The sequence below is a fragment of the Sinocyclocheilus rhinocerous genome, unplaced genomic scaffold (assembly GCF_001515625.1).
Source record: "Sinocyclocheilus rhinocerous isolate Xijiao unplaced genomic scaffold, SAMN03320098_v1.1 scaffold889, whole genome shotgun sequence".
Lineage (NCBI taxonomy): Eukaryota > Metazoa > Chordata > Actinopteri > Cypriniformes > Cyprinidae > Sinocyclocheilus > Sinocyclocheilus rhinocerous.
The window spans coordinates 2,752,520-2,773,754 of NW_015638024.1; the positions used below are offsets into that span (position 1 = coordinate 2,752,520).

At 37.4% G+C, this 21,235-nt stretch overlaps 2 protein-coding genes across 3 annotated transcripts in view; one reads left to right on the plus strand and one right to left on the minus strand.

The window, feature by feature from the left end:
- Window positions 1–2,753: 2,753 nt before the first annotated feature.
- Window positions 2,754–7,817, plus strand: LOC107749527 (olfactomedin-like protein 3A). Its single transcript, XM_016564704.1, has 3 exons — window positions 2,754–3,050; window positions 5,441–5,726; window positions 6,746–7,817. Exons 1-3 carry the CDS (start codon window positions 2,868–2,870, stop codon window positions 7,528–7,530), a joined length of 1,254 nt encoding a protein of 417 aa, XP_016420190.1. The 5' UTR covers window positions 2,754–2,867; the 3' UTR covers window positions 7,531–7,817.
- Window positions 7,818–10,296: 2,479 nt separating this feature from the next.
- LOC107749496 (synaptotagmin-6-like) overlaps window positions 10,297–21,235 on the minus strand; it is a 16,091-nt gene continuing 5,152 nt past the window's right edge. The window contains exons 2-8 of one of the 2 annotated variants that reach the window (XR_001641038.1): window positions 15,388–15,766; window positions 14,422–14,998; window positions 12,295–12,415; window positions 11,913–12,084; window positions 11,670–11,820; window positions 11,440–11,566; window positions 10,297–10,908 (exon numbers count right to left, since the gene is read on the minus strand). Coding sequence is in view for 1 of the 2 variants with exons in the window: in XM_016564672.1 (XP_016420158.1) it covers window positions 11,495–11,566; window positions 11,670–11,820; window positions 11,913–12,084; window positions 12,295–12,415; window positions 14,422–14,998; window positions 15,388–15,554 (1,260 nt within the window). In the remaining variant the exon portion in view is untranslated. Of the gene's footprint in view, window positions 11,567–11,669; window positions 11,821–11,912; window positions 12,085–12,294; window positions 12,416–14,421; window positions 14,999–15,387; window positions 15,767–21,235 lie in introns of both variants that reach the window. The other variant, XM_016564672.1, reaches the window with a different exon arrangement.

Genomic DNA, 21,235 nt, shown 5'->3' on the forward strand with positions numbered 1-21,235 from the left:
CATACATACACAGCCCCTCTCTCTCTCTCTCTCTCTCTCTGTGTGGTAAATGAACAGTTGATGAATTACACTTTTCTAAGAATAGATTATTGAAGTGGAGATCACTAAACTGCAAGCTAAGCGGTGTTTTCAGAAAGCAAGCGTGTTTATCCACAGTGGAGAGAGAGCGCATGTGCACAGGGTTGCCAGGTTGACAAAGATAAGTATCACATTTAGCAGATATTTCCGTATTGCGCAAGTGTGAAGCTCTAGTTCGGGGATTACGTCTCGTTATATCAGGCAACCCAGTTGTGTTCCTCTGCGGCCAGATTAAACCTTGTTGTAGCCTATATATGCTCTATTCATTCTTTTTTAGAAACCTCGCACTTTTCTACTAAATTTTAAACGTTGTAAAATTTTAAACAAATTAAGCGTGGTCCACTGCTGCACACGTGCCACAGTATCGATACAGGGCCAGCTGTATCGATACTCGTATCGTCAAATCTCTGTGACGATACATCGTCGTATCGATATTTTGAACACGGCACTATCAAATATGATACATCAGACTTCTCAATCATCATTGTATTCCATTTCATTATATATTTTGCCCTCAATTAAAACTACAGAGCTTTGATCATAAAACAACAACAAAGCATTCTTTATAGCATTTAAGACATATGATTGGGAGATACACAGTCGCAACTGATATTCATATGTATTTTCTATGTAATTAGTCTATATATATTGTTATAAAGATCTCACTGATTTACACTACAACACTGTAAATTCCAATTAGTAAACCTTACTTAAAAAAAGCATGCAAACCGATTGCCTTGAAAAAACCAAGTAAAGTGAAATAAGAATAGTAATTTGTAATAACGGTTTATTTGTTACCATTCATTGAACAGTTTGGCCCAAAAGTAGATTACACAGCTCCATTCATATGGATTTATTTTATGGTTTCTTGGGTGTCAGAGTTTTGGGGTTAATATCTTCATTCATGTCTTGAAGATGCACACTTTTTTATGGGATGGAATGACCGGAGGGAGGTTTAATTGGCTTAATTTAAATTTTTTTGAGGACTTTTGGCATGTTCTTGAATTGTACCTCTGACTTTTCATTTTTTAACTAGCTACACATTTTTCATTTTGAAAAGTTAAAAAAAGTCTTAAATCCGCCAAAATACGCCACAAGTTCTGTATTTCTACAGTCTTTTTTCTAACAGCAGAATAGCAAAGATCTTTGGTATCTGTTCGCTAACACCGCTGACAAAAGGTTAGTCAGTTAAAATTAGCAGCACACAGAAAGATACATTGACACAATTATTTTTTTGAAACTTACCTTATTATTATTGTATAGCAGTAATCAGTCTTTGTCCAGTGGTAAAAATGCAAGCAGTCTCAGCTAATTCGGCACACAAATTCAAAAAACCGTTGCTTGTTGCGCATGCTCTCTAACCTTCCGTATTTCTTCTTCTGTTGTTTTGTTGCACATTAGCAATACATTAGCGCACTGCTGCCTCCCACTGGTGTATTAATGTCATTGGTTTTGTTGCGGCTACTTGAATATTTTAAGTAAGAGTTACTCATTGCAGCAAGTTGTTTTATTCGCCTTAAAATTAGCTGTTACTTAATAAAACCGAGTAAGTATAACAACTAAGAAAAGATAACTAATTATATCTAAGTAAGGTAAACTATTGGATTTTACAGTGAAGTTTTCAGAATTTCATCTTAATTTAAGACCATATAAATATCAGCAACCATATTTTTTCCTCCTCACGTATGAGCTCCACATTGTCACTGTATCATACTGTATGAGCCACACATATCTGTGTTATTTAACATACACTCTAAAAAATGCTGGGTTAAATACAACCCAGTGCTGGGTAAAATAGGGACAAACCCAGCAATTGGGTTGTTTTGACCCAGCGGTTGGGTTACTAGGAAATGTTGAGCAGCAGAAGAAGGAAAAATGTATGGCCAAACATAAATTACATATTGAGTAGAAATCAGCTGAAGAATCATTAAAGTCTTCCGAAGCGGTTGCTGGGTTTGCCCCTATTTTACCCAGCACTGGGTTGTATTTAACCCAGCATTTTTTAGAGTGTAACATGTCTGGTTTTACAGGTTTAAGAACATTAATGTTGCGTAAAAATGACCATGCAAGATTACTGAAATCAAAATAGGTCATACCTACCCTCTATATTTCAATTCTTGATTTCTGAGGCAGTGACCTTTTCGCCCACTTTACATTTCAATCATCAATTTGCATAGAGCATATTTCACCACAGACCAAAAGAGCCACAAACAAACCATTATCTCTGGTTGTTACAACATGTTCCTACACTTTGACTGATCACTGTGAATGATCTTCATGAATTTCATTCTCCTTGCACCGAAACAGTGCCTGCAGTGAAACGCTCCATGGTTTACACTAGACTGAAATGTGAGTCAGTGACGGGAAATGTTATGCAACAGATTGAATGTGAGCTGTGCTGTTCATCCAAACAAAATAAAGCTGAAGAAGAACAAAAAGGGTAAGAACATTAGTATATACTCTCTTTACTGTCTAACTGTGCTATTGAGTCAGTTCCATGCCTTTCAATCCATTATTTACTCTGCAGCTGACCTAGTATCCATTTACTCCTGTTTGAAAACTTGTAGAATTTGACAAATAGTTTCAAACAGAATAAATATATATTCAAATAAAAATGGCAAATGTGAGTCATAATAAAATACTGTCTGGTCATTAGTAGTTCTGTGTTTTACCAGGAAAGCAGCTGGAGGTTATCCAGCTCTCCAGAGAAAGAGCTGCTCCAGATGTGTTAGGCTCCTCCTCTCGCTCTGCTCTTTCTCTAAACATTCCAGCCAACTCAGTGCCTCTGCATGAGGGCTTTTCCACTCTGCCTAACATACGCACATACTCACGCACTCAGTGTTTCTAAGCGGTCTCCTCCAGTCTTTAAGATGAGAGCCCTCCAGCTCCTTGTTCTCATTCTTTCTGGCCTGGTGGGGGCACAGCAGCAGGCCCTTATGGACTACTTGGAGAGAAGACTCCTTGCTATTGAGGTAAGAACAACAATGATCTCCCATCTAGACCCTGGCCTCCAGATACAGGTTTGCATGGAGTTTTGAGAAGAGTGAAGCTATAGAAGAAAACAACAGACTGGGTTTTGGATGAATTGTGGATTTAAGTATATGGTACAGTTACTTGTTAGATCTGTAAAACTTAGTCGGTTAAGTTCTGGTAGGTTCCATATAGGAGTAAAGCCACACAGAAATGTTGACAGTGGAGTACAACAAGTAGGCTAAAATGTAATGTAATTATCAAATAAACACGTATTTATATGGATATGTATATATAGTAAATATACGTATACATATATATACTCTATACACACTACTGTTCTAAAGTTTGGGGTCAGTACGATTTTTTTTTAAAGAAATGGTGGATTAAATTGATCAAAAGTGACATTTAAAATGGAAAGGATCTCTATTTCAAATACACGCTATTCTTTTGAACTTTCTATTCATGAAAAAATCCAGAAAAAAATGATCACGGTTTTCACAAAAATATTAAGCAGTATAACTGTTTTCAACATTGATAATAATAAGAAATGTTTCTTAAGCAGCAAATCAGCATTTTAGAATGATTTCTGAATGTAATACTGAAGACTGGAGTAATGTTGCTGAAAATTCAGCTTTGCCATTACAGGAATAAATAACTTTTAAAAATGTATTAAAATAGAAAACTGTTATTTAAAAGTGTAATTATATTTAGAATATTACTGTTTTTACTGAACAAATAACTGCAGCCGCGGTGAGCAAAAGAGACTTCTTTTTTTAAAACATTACTGACTCCAAACTTTTGAATTGTAGTAATTTACATGTAAATATTAATTTATTATTTTCTTTGAGTATTAATGGAGTAACATAATTTGTGTAAAAGTAAATGGTACAGAAGTTTATTTTCATTAAAAGGCATGTAAATAAAAGGGCAGCTAGAGGACCCTTTTTCTCCAAGTGCTGGGTAAAAAAGGCTTCCGTTGATACTACAGTGATATTTATAGCAAAATTTGTCACTATATTCAAGTGTTTTTTGCATATAACATGGAAGTCTAAGCACAAACTTACTCAAAATTATTAATATACCCAATGCATGTGTGACAAACACACGGATGTAAGAAAAATACGAACACGAACACGCACACTATCACGCTTCCTTTCTTTCACTCCATTCCCATTGCCAGGATTCTTTCTCCTTGAGTCGGTCACCAGATCTCCCTCTGTGTCTTGGATTCAGCCACATGAAGGAAATTTTCTCTCCTGTTTTCACTCCGTGCTGACTCCGCACGTACAGTTCTTCTCAGACAAGTCATTTTGTGTGATTATGCTAAAACACACTTTGCTGCTTCTTTCCTTCCACTGAGTCACAAATTCAAAAAAGAACATTTGTTGCCAAAGGTTGATCCATTTGCAGCGCAAATGATGCTGTACCAATGCCAAAGTCCTCATGAATTCCTGCAGCTGTCAAGGGAGGGTTTATATTTGAATAATTTGCACTCATGAGGCTGCCTGACTCAGTATTTAGATTGCTCGAGTTTACAGTTTAAAATGTATGATTGCTTAGAACATGCATGTGCATAAAGGCCATCTGAAATCAATGTCTGCATGCATGATCTAAGATAGTAATGTCAGTCAAGTCAAATTTATTTATATAGCACTTTTCACAATACACGCTGTTTCAAAGCTGCTTATTTATAGCAGCTTGTTTATAATATCTTCACATTTCATTCATATTTAATCACATTTAGCAGATTAGAGATGGGTGATTATTTATTTTACATTTTGCGAAGATACAAGCTATAAAGCAGTTGAGATTTGATATCGGCCCCACGCAAGTATACTACATGAATGCATATAAAGAGGGACATACTGTTCAACTTTATATAAAGAGCTGGGCGATAAAATAATTATAGTTTGTGATGATTAAAAAAAAAATCAAACAGCTGAGATTTGATTTATAGTATATATCGCTTTATGTATGCATACTATATTTACACAGGTAAAGTTGAATATACTATATATCCAACTTTAAATATATCACTGGGCAATAATATAGTTTACATTTTGTGATGATATAAAAAAATCAAGCAGCTGAGATTTGTTATATAGTAGATATAATTTTATGTGAGTATACGTATGCAGATAAAGTTGGAATTATATATATAATGATTCACATGTATATTCAAGTCGCCCTGGCAACCACCCCTAGCATTGTGGTGATGACTTTTAACCAGAAGAACCACTCACATTTATTTAGAAACTAATTGCTAGCCTTCACTTCATCTTATCATATGAAAGATGCCCATTTCACAAGACATGTTTATAGCTGACTAATTCAAATCTCTTTTACTGAGGCTCTCGAGACTTGTTTTTGTGTATTTCTCCATTGGCAGGATCGCATCTCCTTGTGGCATGAGCAGACCAGCCGCTACGCCTCAGAGCTGCGCGAGTTCAAGCAGCAGATGGTGGCACAGCTAGAGGGCCTGGACAAGAGCAAGGAGGCGCTGCGGAGCGAGTTGGACACAGTGGGTACACGCGTAGACCGCGTGGAGAGAGAGATGGACTACCTTGAAACACAGGATGGAGCGCAGCCTTGCGTGGACGTGGATGACAAGCTGGTGGAGCAGCAGGTGACGGTTGTCAAGGAGAGGAATAAAGCCAAGTACGCCAAGCTCACAGGTAAAGAGCATTAGGTAACATTCCACAGGCTTAGATACTATTAATGTTTGCCTCGCAGCATGATGGCAATGGCCATAGCTGGTTCATTTAACAAATTCAGTACTGCGAAGTACAGAATAGTTTTTTAAGTTTCATTTAATCTTATTACTCTATTCACTATCTATTTATTCTTTTAATTCAGTTTTATTTCAATACCCGAAAATGACTAATAGTTTTAGTTAATAATACCAAAACTGTCACAGGGTTGGAAAAAAAAATTCTAGAAAATGAAGAGGAAAATGAACTGTTGAAAGTGCCGTCTACATTTCAAGTATTCAGTTTTAAGAAGCTCATAATGATGCAACACTTCTGCAGGTAAGTGGCACGAGAATAACAGGGAAGCAAGTTAAATCACATGAAGCTCTGAGCTATTATAACTTGACAGACATTAATACATAATGCATTAAATAGTGGGTCTAATCTTCCTAAAGTCCTCATTTAGAAAAGCACTTAGAAGTACTAAATAAAATGTATTATTATTCCATCATTGAGACAGACAGTAATTATACTGCTGGAGGACAAATCATGATACTTTTCGTATAGCGTCTCTACACTTCAGCAGCTCTGTATTGTCTTTTCATATTAAAACGCCTCCAATTTGATTAACCCAGACTGTCATTAGTGTACTGTGCATTCCAATTAGGGTTTAGTGTTAAATCAGACTTTATTGGAAAGCACATAGTAAGTAATATCATGAGGAAGGGATGCACTTTGAAACGGATCAGAAAAGGGCAAATATTGGTATTCTAAGACACAGATTGCACTGAATATTTGATGAATAACAATGATGGAAAGTAACTTGTTAATTTACTACTGACCACAGAACCGTGCTTCTCTGACAAGCTGCGCATAAAAAAAATCGCAGCCTTTGCCAAATCACGATTGCAGTTTAATTTTGATTAATTGTGCAGCCCTAGTCTTAAGCCCTTAGTCTTAAAATCAGATTCGGAGCAATTATTTGGATTTTTCTTCATGTTTAGACTGCAGTGACATGATCTCCAGCATCAAAGCCATGAAGATCCTCAAACGAGTGGGCGGCGCTAAGGGAATGTGGACCAAAGACATGGGAAGTGGCACTGGGAAGGTGTACATCTTAAACGGGACCGAGGATAATACCGTGTATGAATTTGGTACAGTTCGTGAATTCACTTCCTCCCAAGGCACTTCTGCGGCCACCAGCATCCAGCTCCCTTCGGCCTGGCGTGGTATGGGTCATGCCATCTACAACAACCACCTGTACTATCTGAAGCAGGGTGAGGAGATGAAACTACTAAAGTTTGATCTTCAGAAGAACATAGTTGCAGACAGTGCCGTGTTTCCAGCTAAAAACCATCTCCCAGTGTACAGCCTGAATCCCGAGACCTTTATCGATTTAGCAGTGGATGAAGAGGGTCTGTGGGCCATCTACGCCACTCAGGAGAACGAGAGGTACATCTCTTTGGCCAAGATAGACTCTAAAACACTAGACATCGAGCAGATGTGGGACACCCCTTGTGTGAGAGAGAACGCAGAGGCAGCGTTTGTCATCTGCGGTACCGTCTACGTGGTCTACAACTCCAAACTACCCAGTCGCTCTCGAATTCAGTGCGTGTTTGACGTCAGTGACATGGTCACAAATGATGACGCTCCAAATGTATACTTTCCCCAACGATACGGCACTCATGCCAGCCTCAAATACAGCTCTGTGGAGCAGCTGCTCTACGCTTGGGACGATGGCTATCAAATCCTCTACAAACTCCAAATGAAAAAGAAGCTGGAGGTGTAGAAGGTGTACCGAAGACTGAAGAAAGCAGAGCTGGAGAGGAAATGCCCATGTTATTGGCTTGCTTTATCTTATGCAACCCAGCTGGGTCACACATCAATCCGTTGAGCTTTGTAGTTACAAAGAGAGCACAACATATGATTGATTGGACACAGGTTCAGTTGTTTACCAGAGATCAATGTACTGGGCTTAAGAAGACCCATTTTTAACTTTGTTTGCCAGGAGCAGAACTAATAAAATGATTTTATATATTATGTTGACATGAAATGTGCTGTTAATAAATAATTGTACAAACACTATAATTCTTCTGTTAATAAATCATTGCAACAATACTGTTATTTATAGGCCTATCTGCAAGATTCACAACTGCATAACACTGATATATCTAAGGTATAATGTCATCATTATCTACCCTAAAGGGGTTTATTTTGAGTTAAAATTATTTGATCACCTTACCTGTATGATCTTAAAATAGGGTGACCATACGTCCTCTTTTTCCCGGACATGTCCTCTTTTTAGACCTAAAAAAAAAAGGCGGCCGGACGGGATTTCTAAATCGCCAAAAATGTCTGGGATTCGGCTTTTGCTTTCTACAGTCGCCATTCATTGTGTGAGTTTTTGTATTAGAGTCCTGCGAGGGACTGATTTCTTAATCCCGCTCCCGGTGATTTTCTGACCATTATCACCTCGCTCCCGCAATTTTGGGTCCATATAATTTTCACGCATCAGGGAGCCACCATCAGTATGCAGAGTATTTAAATCTCTTTTGAATGAGCGCTCGCTGTTCACTTTCGATTTCGCGATCACGCACGCTCTGTGTAAAGGAAGATCCGATATTTGTCATTGAGCTCAGGATCTGTTGAGCAGCAAATCCTCCAGCATGGTCTGTCAGCCATCTCTCCTCTCAACCCGTGATCAGTGAAATCTGACTCCTGCAGCTCGTGTTGGATGCAGGGTTGTCAAGGCCGCATTTTTTCCCTATGGAATTGGGCTACTTTTAAACTGTTGCCATGGATTGATTTTCCCCCATGGGTTAAAGGTTTGAAATGTTGCATAAATTACATTTGACTGAAATGCTTGTATTGAAACATTTTGCATTCTACCTATGATAAAACTGTGCTAGATGTTGAGATGGGCCGCTGGTAGGAAGCTTTTTAGCGGTGTTTATGATCAATATGCAGAACAGTGACTGTAAAATATGTAGGCCTATTTTAGGTATGGAAATTACATATTTGAGTTTTGATATTTAGGATATGGTCATTGTGCTACTTTGGGCACCTACATAAAGCTTCCGCTAAAAGTGAAAAATAGTCCACTTTGATTGTACAAAACAATTCACCTAGCAACAAGGTGAACTCTGCAGCAATATTACAGTAATATAGTGAAGCACTCTGAGGACATTTTCACTACAACCGATCAACTAAGACACAAGATGGCGTGTGATACGAAAGATATGAAGTGCGTGAAAGATAGGAAAGATATGAAACGTTGCGTTAACGAAGGCAAAATATCTGACATCTGGATGGTGCAATTGTCCAATCAGAATCAATCAAGTATTACAGAGAGCCGCGTAAAGGGCTGTTCACACAGAACAACGCACGTGGATGATATGGCCTTCTAAAATTAGTGACCCTCAAGTTTAAAATTAGTTTAACTTTTCATGTTTCAATTTTTTTCTTTTAAATAATTTTTTTTTCTAATATTTGTTTTCGTTTTCCAATCTGTCTCGCGTTTTTAAATGCAAAACGTGTGCACCAGCTCTAATTACATTTAAAGGAATAGTTCACCCAAAAATGAAAATTACCCCATGATTTACTCACCCTCAAGCCATCCTAGGTGTATATGACTTTCTTCTTTCAGACGAATACAATCTGAGTTATATTAAAAAATGTCCTGGCTATTCCTAATGGCATTGAATGGTGGTCGAGATTTTGAAGCAAAATAAAGGTCATCCATTCATCATAAATAGTACTCCACGCGGCTCCGGGGGGTAAACATCTTCTTAAGTGAATCGATACATTTGTATAAGAAAAATATCTATATTTAGAACTTTATAAACCTTAATCTCTCTTCTGCTAGCTGTCATATGTGCGTTCATGAGAGAGTGGCGTTCCAGCAAATGACGGAGGACGTAGGCGCAGCGTAAGCTCCAGTGAGAAGTGACGAACGTGGAAGCGCAGAGGAGAGTGCAAAACAAAACACAAGTCATGAATTAGAAGTACAAAACAAGAATTTGTAAAGAAAAATGTCAGAGGATTTCAATATAAACCATGAGAAGACATGCTTTGCTGTAAACAAAACTTGGTTGTCACGAGACTAGCATATTCTCACCAGAGCATACACTACGCCTTCACCCTTCGTCATCTGCTGGAACGCCACTCTCTCGTGAACGCAAGTTTGTCAGATAGCGGAAGCTAGAGATTAAATTTTATAAAGTTTTAAACATGGATATTTTTCTTACAAAAACACATCGAAAGTGTTTATTAACCCCCCGGAGCCGCGTGGAGTACTTTTTATGATGAATGGATGACCTTTATTTTGCTTCAAAATCTCGACCACCATTCACTTCCATTATAAATCTTGGAAGAGCCAGGACATTTCTTAATATAACTCCGATTGTATTCGTCTGAAAGAAGAAAGTCATACACACCTTTGATGACTTGAGGGTGAGTAAATCATGGGGTAATTTTCATTTGTAGGTGAACTATCCCTCTAACAAGGATTGAAATAAAAACAAAACAGATAGAAGCAAGGAACTTTAATCACACCTTTCAAGTACAAGGGGATGGTACTTTACAAATACAAAGTCTCAATATAAAATTGGAAAGTGGCTCTGAATCAGGCATTTCATACAGAAACACCAATTCCATTGATTATTGATACAATGAGTTGCAGCTAGGCCAGCCAACAAAATACATAATATTATCTGAAGAGAAAACACCTCAAAGGTAACAGGAAAAATACAGAACAACATTTATCACATTTTATGTAAAATACAAAATTGGTCTTGGTAAAACAGTGGTCCTAATTTACATAATGATATTATTTCAAGTCTTGTTAGAAAGCCAATGATTTTTTACACACAACCCTTGGCATTCATTATGGTTTTACTTTGGAAGCTACAATTACTGCATGGTGAAATTATGATGATTTTAGCCAGCTGTACATTATAGACGTAGCTGTGCATGGCTGCATTTAACTGAGCTGAACTTGATCAAAGAAAATGATGGGAAAATTATGCAAAATACTCATAGAACAGTCAGCAACTTAAACATTTAAATACAGACAAAGCAAAAACTTTACATTTTACACCGATGATGAGATTTGTAGACAGGATACAAATTATTCTTGGCATTGGCGCTTTTGGTGGCATAAGTTTCACTACATCACAAACAAAAGGAAGATCAATGGAATATCTCTGCTCTGTAAACAATATACATTTAGGTTAAAATATCTCAATAGGTTGAACATACTGAGGACTTATCTATCCAATCATAAAAATCTCTTAACACGTGTATTTTATATTAAAGAAGACAAAAAAAAAAAAAACGTAGAAGGACATTAAGGCTAAATATATAATAAACTATATCTTCATACTATTATAATGTCAATTAAATTATAATATATATTTACCAATTATACAATATTCATCAACAAATACACCCTTTTACTCTTCTGAGTTGCTCAAATTCATCTTAAAGTGTATCATTCAACCTCTTTGGGTAGCTTGTGGATTTACCCAACGTAAGAAAGCAACACTTCAATCCAAACACAAAAAAGCTAAAACTCCGCTAGGCTCAGTAGCACTTGGAAAAGTTTGGACGGCACCCTCTTTCTTCCTGCTCCATCATACATGTCCACACAGACATAAGTTGTGTTACACGTTGTCTAAGGACATACCTTGGATCTCACCATCAGTCCCTGGGAGATACTTGGCTTAAAGACATAAGGAGAGGCCATCTCGTCCTTATGGACTGGAGGGGAGTCTGGGAGATGGGCAAGACCCCTGACTGTCAAAGCTTGCGGTACGAGTCTTCCACTGAAAAAGAGACGAAAAATGGAAAGAAAGAGAGGGAGAGATGGAAATATTGAAATCAAAATGTACTTTTCCACTCTGGGAACTTTTAAGGAGAGACATTCACCTCCTTCTCAGACTTCTTGGGCTCTATGAGTGGGTGCCAGTGAGCGATGGGTTTTCGAGGGTAAGCAAGCATCTCATTCCAGTGGTCTCTCCCAAGGCCCTCGGCATGGCTCCCTACACGACAGACTCCAATGATCTCATTGTGTCCCACTCTATACAGCAGGAGAATGAAGAATAGATTGTGAAGAGCATACACAACATAATATTTGTAGAGTGAAAATATCACATATTGAATAACACTCACAGATCGTAGTCCATAACTGATATGTGTAAGCTGACTTGATCCATATTCTCTGGGGGAATGTCAAAGATAATCGCCTCATTATACGCTGGATTCAGCGTGTTCTTTTTTATGGAAGTTTTCTTCTTTTTCAAGCGTCTCCCATCACAAATCATTGACACCTTCACGTACGGATCTGCCAACAGAGCAGGGAGGTGTGACACGATTTCTCAAAGTATCTTTCTCCTTGTCTTTCATGGTCTGAATATGTCTGACTAAAGGACTTGAAATTTGCTTGCTGACAATGATAAATGTGAATGTCTAAATAAATAAACAGGAAGATGTAGCAAAGCAGACAGATGAAAGAAAATAAAAGGACACAGACAAATAAAGGACAGCATCATACCTGAATAACCGGTAATATCCATGGCTTTGAGGTTCCTACATTTGATGACAGTAAGTGTGAGTCTCCCTGCAGTTGGTAGGTAGCAGAGAGAGAACATTATCTCTCCCAGATCCACACTCTCCTGCAGAGTCAAACGGAGACACTCAAAATCTAGTAGATCATGCTGGCATTACAAATAAATAGCAATATTTACTAATATCGTTATGTTAGTATTTCAAACGATATGACGGTGAGCAAATAATGACAGAATTTTACACTGTCCTTTCAATCTTAATTCTGTACATTGCCATTCAAAAGTTTGGGGACAACTGCACAACTGTTTAGTAATACATTGGTAATAATAAAAAAAAATGGTATTATTGGTAATAAAAAATGTTTCTTGAGCAGCAAATCATCATATTAGAATGATTCCTGAAGGATCATGTGACACTGAGGATTGGAGTAATGGTTGCTGAAAATTCAACTTTCCAATCACATTACACATAGCATTTTAAAATAGAAATGTATAGAAAATGTAGAGATTTGATTGTGCCCAGAGCCATCAATAAACCTTTAACTTACATAAAAACCTTCAATAAACTCAGAAGGAGAAAGGTATTTAATGAGTGCATCACATATCCATAGGTCTTTCTCCCACATTTAGCTCATCTTGAGAACTACTGAGTTCAGTGATCTTTAGTGTGTACTATAATCAATCATGTGAATTGATATGCCTTATCTCTGCACTGTTAAAGTCAGAGCTAAACAAGTGCACAATTTTCAGTCAGTTTGTCAGCAAGGTGGCTGATGTATCAGTGATATCATTAGCATCCATTTTTTCTACTATACAGACATTTATCACTGTGCAGGGATCCCATTCTTTTCCAATTGATTATGGAGATTTTACTTTGTTTTACTCAATTTTATATGTTAAACTGTACAGTATGTACATGTATATGATTTGAAGAGGCAATAAATAGCTACAGTAACCTCTGTCAAGTTTAACTAGAAGCAGTGGCTGTCTTGACTCAAATGGTGCCCTTGGTGAGACCAGACAAGCCTCAGAAAGCTGCTTGGAAAAGTTCAATTTCAATGAGAGCGTCGGGTGGAACTGAAAGTGTGCTGCACAATTCTGTCAAACTGCTGCGGGTGAGTGATATAGAAGTTGAGTGCGCGTCTGAGAGTTTTGCCCTGGAGAACCCTAGGCGACTGCCTATATTGTCTATGCCAGAATCCCCCTACTCTGTAGAAGAGATACAAACCTGGAACTCAAAACACTACACTCACTAACATGTAGTAGAAAGAGGAGCTCACGTCCTGATGCAACAAAATAACCCCTTATCAGGATGCGCACAACATTATTATGATGTATAAGTTGCTTTGAAAAGCAAAATGATAAATAGTCTGGTCTTATTGTGGAATTGCAGGGCACTGAGCGTCTCTGCCTTAACCAGATACCAAAAAATCTGCACAGAAAATAACCCTGAAAATAACCCAGTTGGCAATAAACGCATCCATTCACAATAAAACAAGTTAAATTACTAGTTTGAAAATTAAAGTGAAAGTTAACTGCAAAATGACACTTCTGTCCTGGATACTATGGATAGTTTATATTAAAATATAGTCCCTTTGTTTTTTGTCTATACAATGAAAGTAAAAGGGCTCTAATTTTGTTTTCGACACAAATGTCTTTCATTTTATGGACAAATAGTTGAGACATTATTGAAAATATTTCTTTTCTATTCCACAGAAGAAAGTAAGTTATAGAGGTTGAGAGAAGTTTCATATTTTGGGTGAACTATCCCTTTAAGACAGCTGAGATTATTGCAGACTCAGTATTGTCATATAATAAGGCAATAATTTTCACCCTCAAAGTTTTTAGAACTTAATATATGTACATTGCACAATTTATCATGTTTGATAATTACAGTTTCAAATTACCATATCACACCCCATAGGACACCATGACTATGGATCATCTAATTATTCACTGTTTGTGTTTTCAGAGAAATACTCAATACAAGTGGATTCCAATATTAGAAAACCAAATCATTAGGGTGACATTAATGTGACATAAGCCACATTAATGTGATGAATCACCAGTGGGGTGCGGACTCACTGAGTAGTAAAGATGATAAATTGTCTTACGCTAGTGGCGTACTGGATGTCCTTCCAGATAGATGTCTCCCGGGACAGGTCTGAAACTTCAAAAAGGTTTTCCAGTATCACCTCGCCAATCATGTCGTGCCGTGAGAAGCGGTCAAAGTCAAAGACGCTCAAGTGGAGCTTTCTAGACCCCAGCTCCTCATATGGCACCGGAAACTGAAAGGTTTCATCAAATGTGGGGTTGAGCGTCTTGCGGTGCACGCGAGTTTGGAATTTACGCTTACGGTCTGGGAGCAGGTAGATCTTGACGTAAGGATCAGAGCTGCCGCACAAATCTTTCGCAGGTAGGTCGAACGCCTTGAGGATGGTAACGAGGAGGAGCTCTCCCTCGTAATCATACTTTAGGGAGAAGTTGATCTTGCCGCATGTTTTGGCAGTGCCATTCTTAGATGACTCCTCAGCATCCATCGTGCTCTGTTTGTAAAGTTCTGGTTGGATGCGGCCAAGAGAGGCAGCGGTGCAGGTGGGATGGTCCTCCACATCTAAAAATTCACTTCCACGGTCCAGACTGGTGGCATGGTGCATCTGCCTTGGAAGGTGCTTTTTGAAGGAACTATGCCTGGCAAAACAAAATTTGGCTGCTGAATCATCCTGATCTGATTTACTGGTTCTTTCACAAAAGACACACCAGGTGTTAATCTACATTTGAATTATAACCCATGATCGAATGCAAATTGATGGTGATAATGCTGCAAGGTTCCCACAAAATATGGTTTTACTCTGGACGTAGCATAGTTTTCCACCATCTGACCTTCTATGTAGTCAATAAAACCTAGAGACCTACTTCAGGTCTAATTCTGTCTGACATTTACAAGATTTCCTAAGTAATAACACGATTAGGAATGACTGGAACTAACCTCATAATGGCTTTGTATATACAGTAAACTGTGATGACCTATATGAAGGTCTTCAGACACAAACCTTTCTTCATTCTTCCAGAACACTGACCTGTTAGAGGAGGCCGGCTCGGTTGTTTGCCGTGAGATACGCGTACGTCTCAGCAGATGATCCTTCATGGACAGCTGCACGTCTGCGGGGATATCTGGTGATGTATGACTAATCTTCACTGCCGCCTTCAGAAAGTTCCCAGGATCCTTCAGCTTGTCTGTTGCCATAATGTCTCTGAGGGTTGGGTAGTAGTCACCGTGACCTTCTTCTCTGTGTTGGTGTCTCTCTGGCTGGGTGGGGGCAAGGGCAGTGGCGCTAGAGGAAAGCACTTTGCTGTGCCAGGGCACCCAGCACAGTTTCCAGGTGGCGACGCTTATGACACCCAGCAGGGCCAAACCACACACCACAAATACAAGCAGCAGGAGACTGAAGGAAACGTCTGGACAGAAGATACAACATTGACAGAAGTGGACATTGTAAAAAATGCACATAACAAATGGACTTAACTAATGGACTTCTAGATTTTAATCAATGTTTCAGTTACACAATTAAAAAGTGGGCTGAAACAGGTTCAAATGAGTGTAAGTTGTTTATAAAGATTTTAAGCTGGAAATGATACTGCTGCAAATCTAACTCAATGAATTAATAAACACATGCTGGAAAATTATGCAAAACTTTACTGATAGCTTTTTAAAGACTATAACCTATATCAGGTGGATCAGTGGTTTTCAACCTTTCTGACTCGAACTATAAACTATAACTTTATATTTGACTTGAACATTTTGACTAGAACTAGAACTTATATATACTCTATAACTTATGTTTTTACATATCTAAATGGGAAAATAATAATATAATTTATAAATAGCAAATATTATTAGCAGAAACTAGGTGTGTCAATAAAGGTAAATTAAACAATTTATTTTGCTATTACAGAAGTTTCAACTGTATGTTCTTTAAAAAAAAAGTTAACCACAGGTATAGAGGGGGAAAATATTTTTTATTTACTTCTTGATAGAATGGTTTTTTAGCATTTAAATTAAGTTAGATTGTTAGATTAGTTAAGTTAAATTAATTATGTTAATAATAATATATTATTTTAAAAGGGTTTAAAGGGGACATCGGATGCAAAATTCACTTTTACATGGTGTTTGCATATAAATGATCCTTAGCAGCGTGTGGACACAAACACCTTACAATGATAAAAATCCATTCATTTTTTTAATCCCCCAAAAACCTAAACAGTCTCAATTAACAAGCCATTTTGATTTTCTGACTTCATACTGTCCAGTATTAGCATATTTCCACCCTCAGCCAGTTGTACACGGTCCGCCATTTTCTCTGCGCTCGAGCAGTTGTAGCGTCAACAATGTCTCGTAAGCAATGCAGGTGTTTTGTAGTTGGATGTAAAAGTGAACATAAGAGTTTTCATTTTCTCCAGACATCAGAGCCACTGAGGATGCAGTGGATTAGTTTTGGTTTTGATGGTAATGCGCCACCAAATACACAAAAAACAGAAGAGAGGGGTGGAGTTAGCAGTAGCTTATTATCATTTAAAGAGACATGCACCGAAACGGGTCACTGTGAACAGAGCTGTTTTTGACAATGTAAATAGGATGTTGTTTTACACGACCATTGAGGAATTTTAACCAAAGTATTTTGCAGACATTTCATGAAGACCCTAAGAATCATACCAACTTGTGGAAAATGGGCATCCGATGTTACCTTTAATTAATCTACTACAGCAACCCGGCCTTCTGGTTGAGAACCACTGAGCTAGATAAATCCTGGTGGCAATTCAGTAGAATTTGCAACAAAAATTTAAAATAAATCACATGAAACCAAATGTTTACATTTTCAAGGTGTATATAAAGATTATTTTCTTTTGCATGCAGCATTGGCCTAGAAGGATTTGTAACCATTTCATCAACTACTTTTGAAACTCTTTCACAATGGCCCTGGGTCAGCGGGCAATCCTTATTGTTGAGCACTGCCATATAAAATCAGCAACAGCAAGCAGTTCTTTAAACATGAGATGAAAAAAGAGTCGCTTATACATCAAAGAGAACGCGTAGGGGCACTATCAATGGCTAAGCCTCTTGTTGAATCACTGCAAAACTTGATAACAGCATTCATTGGTTTACTAAAACAGTAAAAATGTTTAAACTAATTATTTGTCTCTTTGCTTTAGCCTGTGGTGAAGGTAATTAAAACAAATGTCCTGATCATGCCATGACTGCTGCACACTTCTTGGTCAATCATTACAGAGCACTCACATAAATATTAATCAGCACATGCTGAGAAGACAAACTTCAACATAGTGGTAGAAATGATCATTCAGTGTAATGCACCATCTGGTGAGGCTGTTTGCCTCTTTATAGGGTTAGCAATTGGTTCTTATGCCTCTTAAACCCATCTCTAGTGTGAATATCACAGGGTAATGAATAAATCGTCAGACCACAGTAACTTCTCGTCACCATCAGGTAGACAATATTAACACTGAAGTTCACCCATCTTCCAGATGGAATTGCAAATGAGCTAAATGTAATTACAGACTTCTTGATTCAAGAAGAGCAGATAATTTTGTCATTCCTGCTCAATGACAACAATTATATATCTGAGTGGATGAAAAAAACGCTGATATAATGATTATTACAAATGCGTTGGAGTGCATGCCTCTCAGGGATGGAGCTCTTGGCTGGCAACCAAGAAAACAAACAGGTGCGGCATCGATGTACATTCTCATTTCAATCACACTCACAGTTATTCGCTTCTCCAACTGGGGGACTGTGGGAGCACATAAACAACTTGACAAAATAATTAATGTGCCAATAAATGTGGAAAACTGGCCACTTGGGAGGCTTTGTGGGAAAAAAATTATAAACGTACACCACACGCTCTGAGATTCAAACGTAATAATTCATCACTTAATTGCAGATGTGTCATTTCTGATTTCTGTACACTCATAACAGAGCAAATGCACCAGAGACAATCAATCTGCATAGTTGGTTGCTCTTGTATAGGTCTTGTCTTTAATAAGAAAAATAAACAGCAGGACCAACGTATCAATATAAGTACCACTATTATTATTATTTATAGTTTTGTTTTTAAATCCAATAGTGCTGTCAGCACAAGTTTTTTTTAAGATAAACCACACAATTCCTCTAAATGTTATGTAATGCTGAAAATTGTTTTTGAGCTATTTAAAATGTCTGCAAAAATCAACACATGATTTAATTGCCCAGTTAAAGGAATAGATCACCCCAAAATTTCAATTTGCTAAAAATGTACTCACCCCCAGGTCACCCAAGATGTGGATGTGACTGTTTCTTCATCAAAAAAGATTTGGAGCAATTTAGCATCACTTGCTCACTAAGGGATCCTCTGCATTGAATGGGTGCCGTCAGAATAAGAGTCCAAACAGCTGATAAAAGCATCACAATAACCCACAAGTAATCCACATGACTTCAGTCTATCAAGTAACATCTTGAGAAGCAAAACAAATCCATCAAGACATTTTAACTTTAAACAGTCACTTCTGGCCATAATAAATAATAACTCTTCTTCCTGTGTAAGTCCATCCCTGTTGTCTTCTTGCATTAAAAACAACATATTTGCATATTGCTGTTTTTGCTTGTAAACAGTGCATATTATATTATTATAATCTGTGCATATTTTTGGATTTGTTTATTACAAACATGCAGCTTTTGGCTTCCCAATACATTAATTAATGGACTGGAATCAACCTTCTATCAGTTGTTTGGACTCTGATTTTGATGGCACCCATTCACTGCAGAGGATCCATTGGTGAGTATTGAGTAAGTGATGTAATGCTAACTTTCTCCAAATTTGTTCCAATGAAACTCATCTACATCTTGAATGGCTTACTATTCCTTTAACCGCCAATTTTTTACTCTTCTGCATTTTGTGTGAAGTATGTATTGTTTATAATTCTAATGCTTTAACCATCACAAAACAATAATGATATAAAGTTCATTGGTGGTCTGACTTGGACCCTCATCAGACCAGATATGCAGATAAGAAATGTATTAGCCTCTCAGACAGTCAGACTCTTTTCTGCCGCAAATGAAATTTTAATGGGTGTGATGCAAGGTTACACAACCATTATACACTGTTTACACTTCACCTCACAGAAGCCGGAGTGCATTAACAAGAACCAACTGCAATCCTCCAAAGGCCTCCTAAACTTTGCAGTGATGTGAATGATCCTGTTAACATGCAGAAACAAAAAGACAAACATAACAGTACTGCATTCTTCTCAGGATTCTTGTGGCAATTTGAACAAGTGTATGTAGTGTTGAACAAGTGTAGTAGGCATTCATGACTGTAAAAATTGGGTGGATTTCTACGGTTGAAAGGAAACTGATTTACTGATTTACTCATAATATAAATTACAAGTTGACTTGTCTACACTGAAAAAAGCTGTGCTGAATTTAAATTGTTTAATCACATACATCGATTCCACATGAATAGTTTCACAAATATAACTTTACCGAATCCATTTATGGATTGATGTTATTATAGTGACACGATTAAGGAGCTTCAAAATGATTTTATATGGGGTTTTTTTTCCCCCACTGAATTATAAGATTGTACTAGCTAATAATGAATAAACTATTGGCTATCAATAGCATATATTGGAACGCAAAATGCTAAGTATTAAATGCTCTTTGAGTAAAGTAGCATGAACATGCTCTAAATTCCCTAAGCAAAAGCTACACTTAACACCACAATGTGAACCCAGAGTAACTGAAATCATTCTAAATCCCAACAAAACATTAAACACTATGGGATTTCCCCAATTTCTCATCTAGCTCAAAGACACATAAAATAATTGTTATTTTTAACCGTTTTACTCTCCCCATTAAGTCCCATTCAAAGCATGCTGGCAACTACAATGGTTCACATTGGCCACATAATTTAATCTAGAAGATTACTTTAGATTACTAAATTTGTTGTGTATATCAAAAATCATACATTGCAAAATCTGTTTCCCTTGTGTGTGTGTGTGTGTGTATATATAAATAGAGTCTAATTTGATCAAGTATTATTATTTAACCAGCTGGGGCTGAAACAAATCCAGTGAATCATTTCTTGTTACCAATAAATCAAATTAAGGCTTGTTTGGTACCAGTGGCGGACAGCAACCAAAGCCCCAGGTTTTGTTTTTTTAAACTTCTCTTCAAGTGTCTTCAAATCTAACCTGGTATCCATAGAAACCTGTCCATTAGACATATCCCACCCCCTATTTTAACTCTGCTACTTGAGAAGTAAGGGTTTAGCGCCATTGTTGATGGTGATGCTGTCACTGCCGCAAACCTGCAAACCAAGGCTATATTTTGCTTTCATCTGTCATGGTTTGTTAGAAATCCCTTATTCAGTTATCCTTCAAACCTTCATGCAATCATAAAAATAGTGCTGAACATGTTTGTCCAATTAGTTTCAGTTACAGTAGCTTTGTGATATAATAGTAGCGGTATTGTCATCAAATACTGTTCTGTTCAGCCATGAGATTAAATAGAAAAATGAATGACATTACATTTGATGAGGTAAAGTAATAATATATTACAGCAGAACTTAATGCTTTCTTTAAAAAAATCTATAATTTTAAAGTGCCCCTATTATTTTTCCTAATATTCCTAATATTGTTTTGGGAGTCTCCTACAATAGGATTACATGCATGCAAGGTCAAAAAACGCTTTAGTTTTCTCAAAATATGCATTTAATATCACCTCATTTTCCAGCGATTCTCAAACGATTCGTTCGAAGCAGTTCAAAGATTCAGTCTCTCTAAACCTCTCCTTTCCGTGAGCCTGCTCTGCTTTGATTGGTCAGATGGCCTAGTCTGTTGTAATTGGTCTACCGTATGCAGCGCATTTCGGAAACG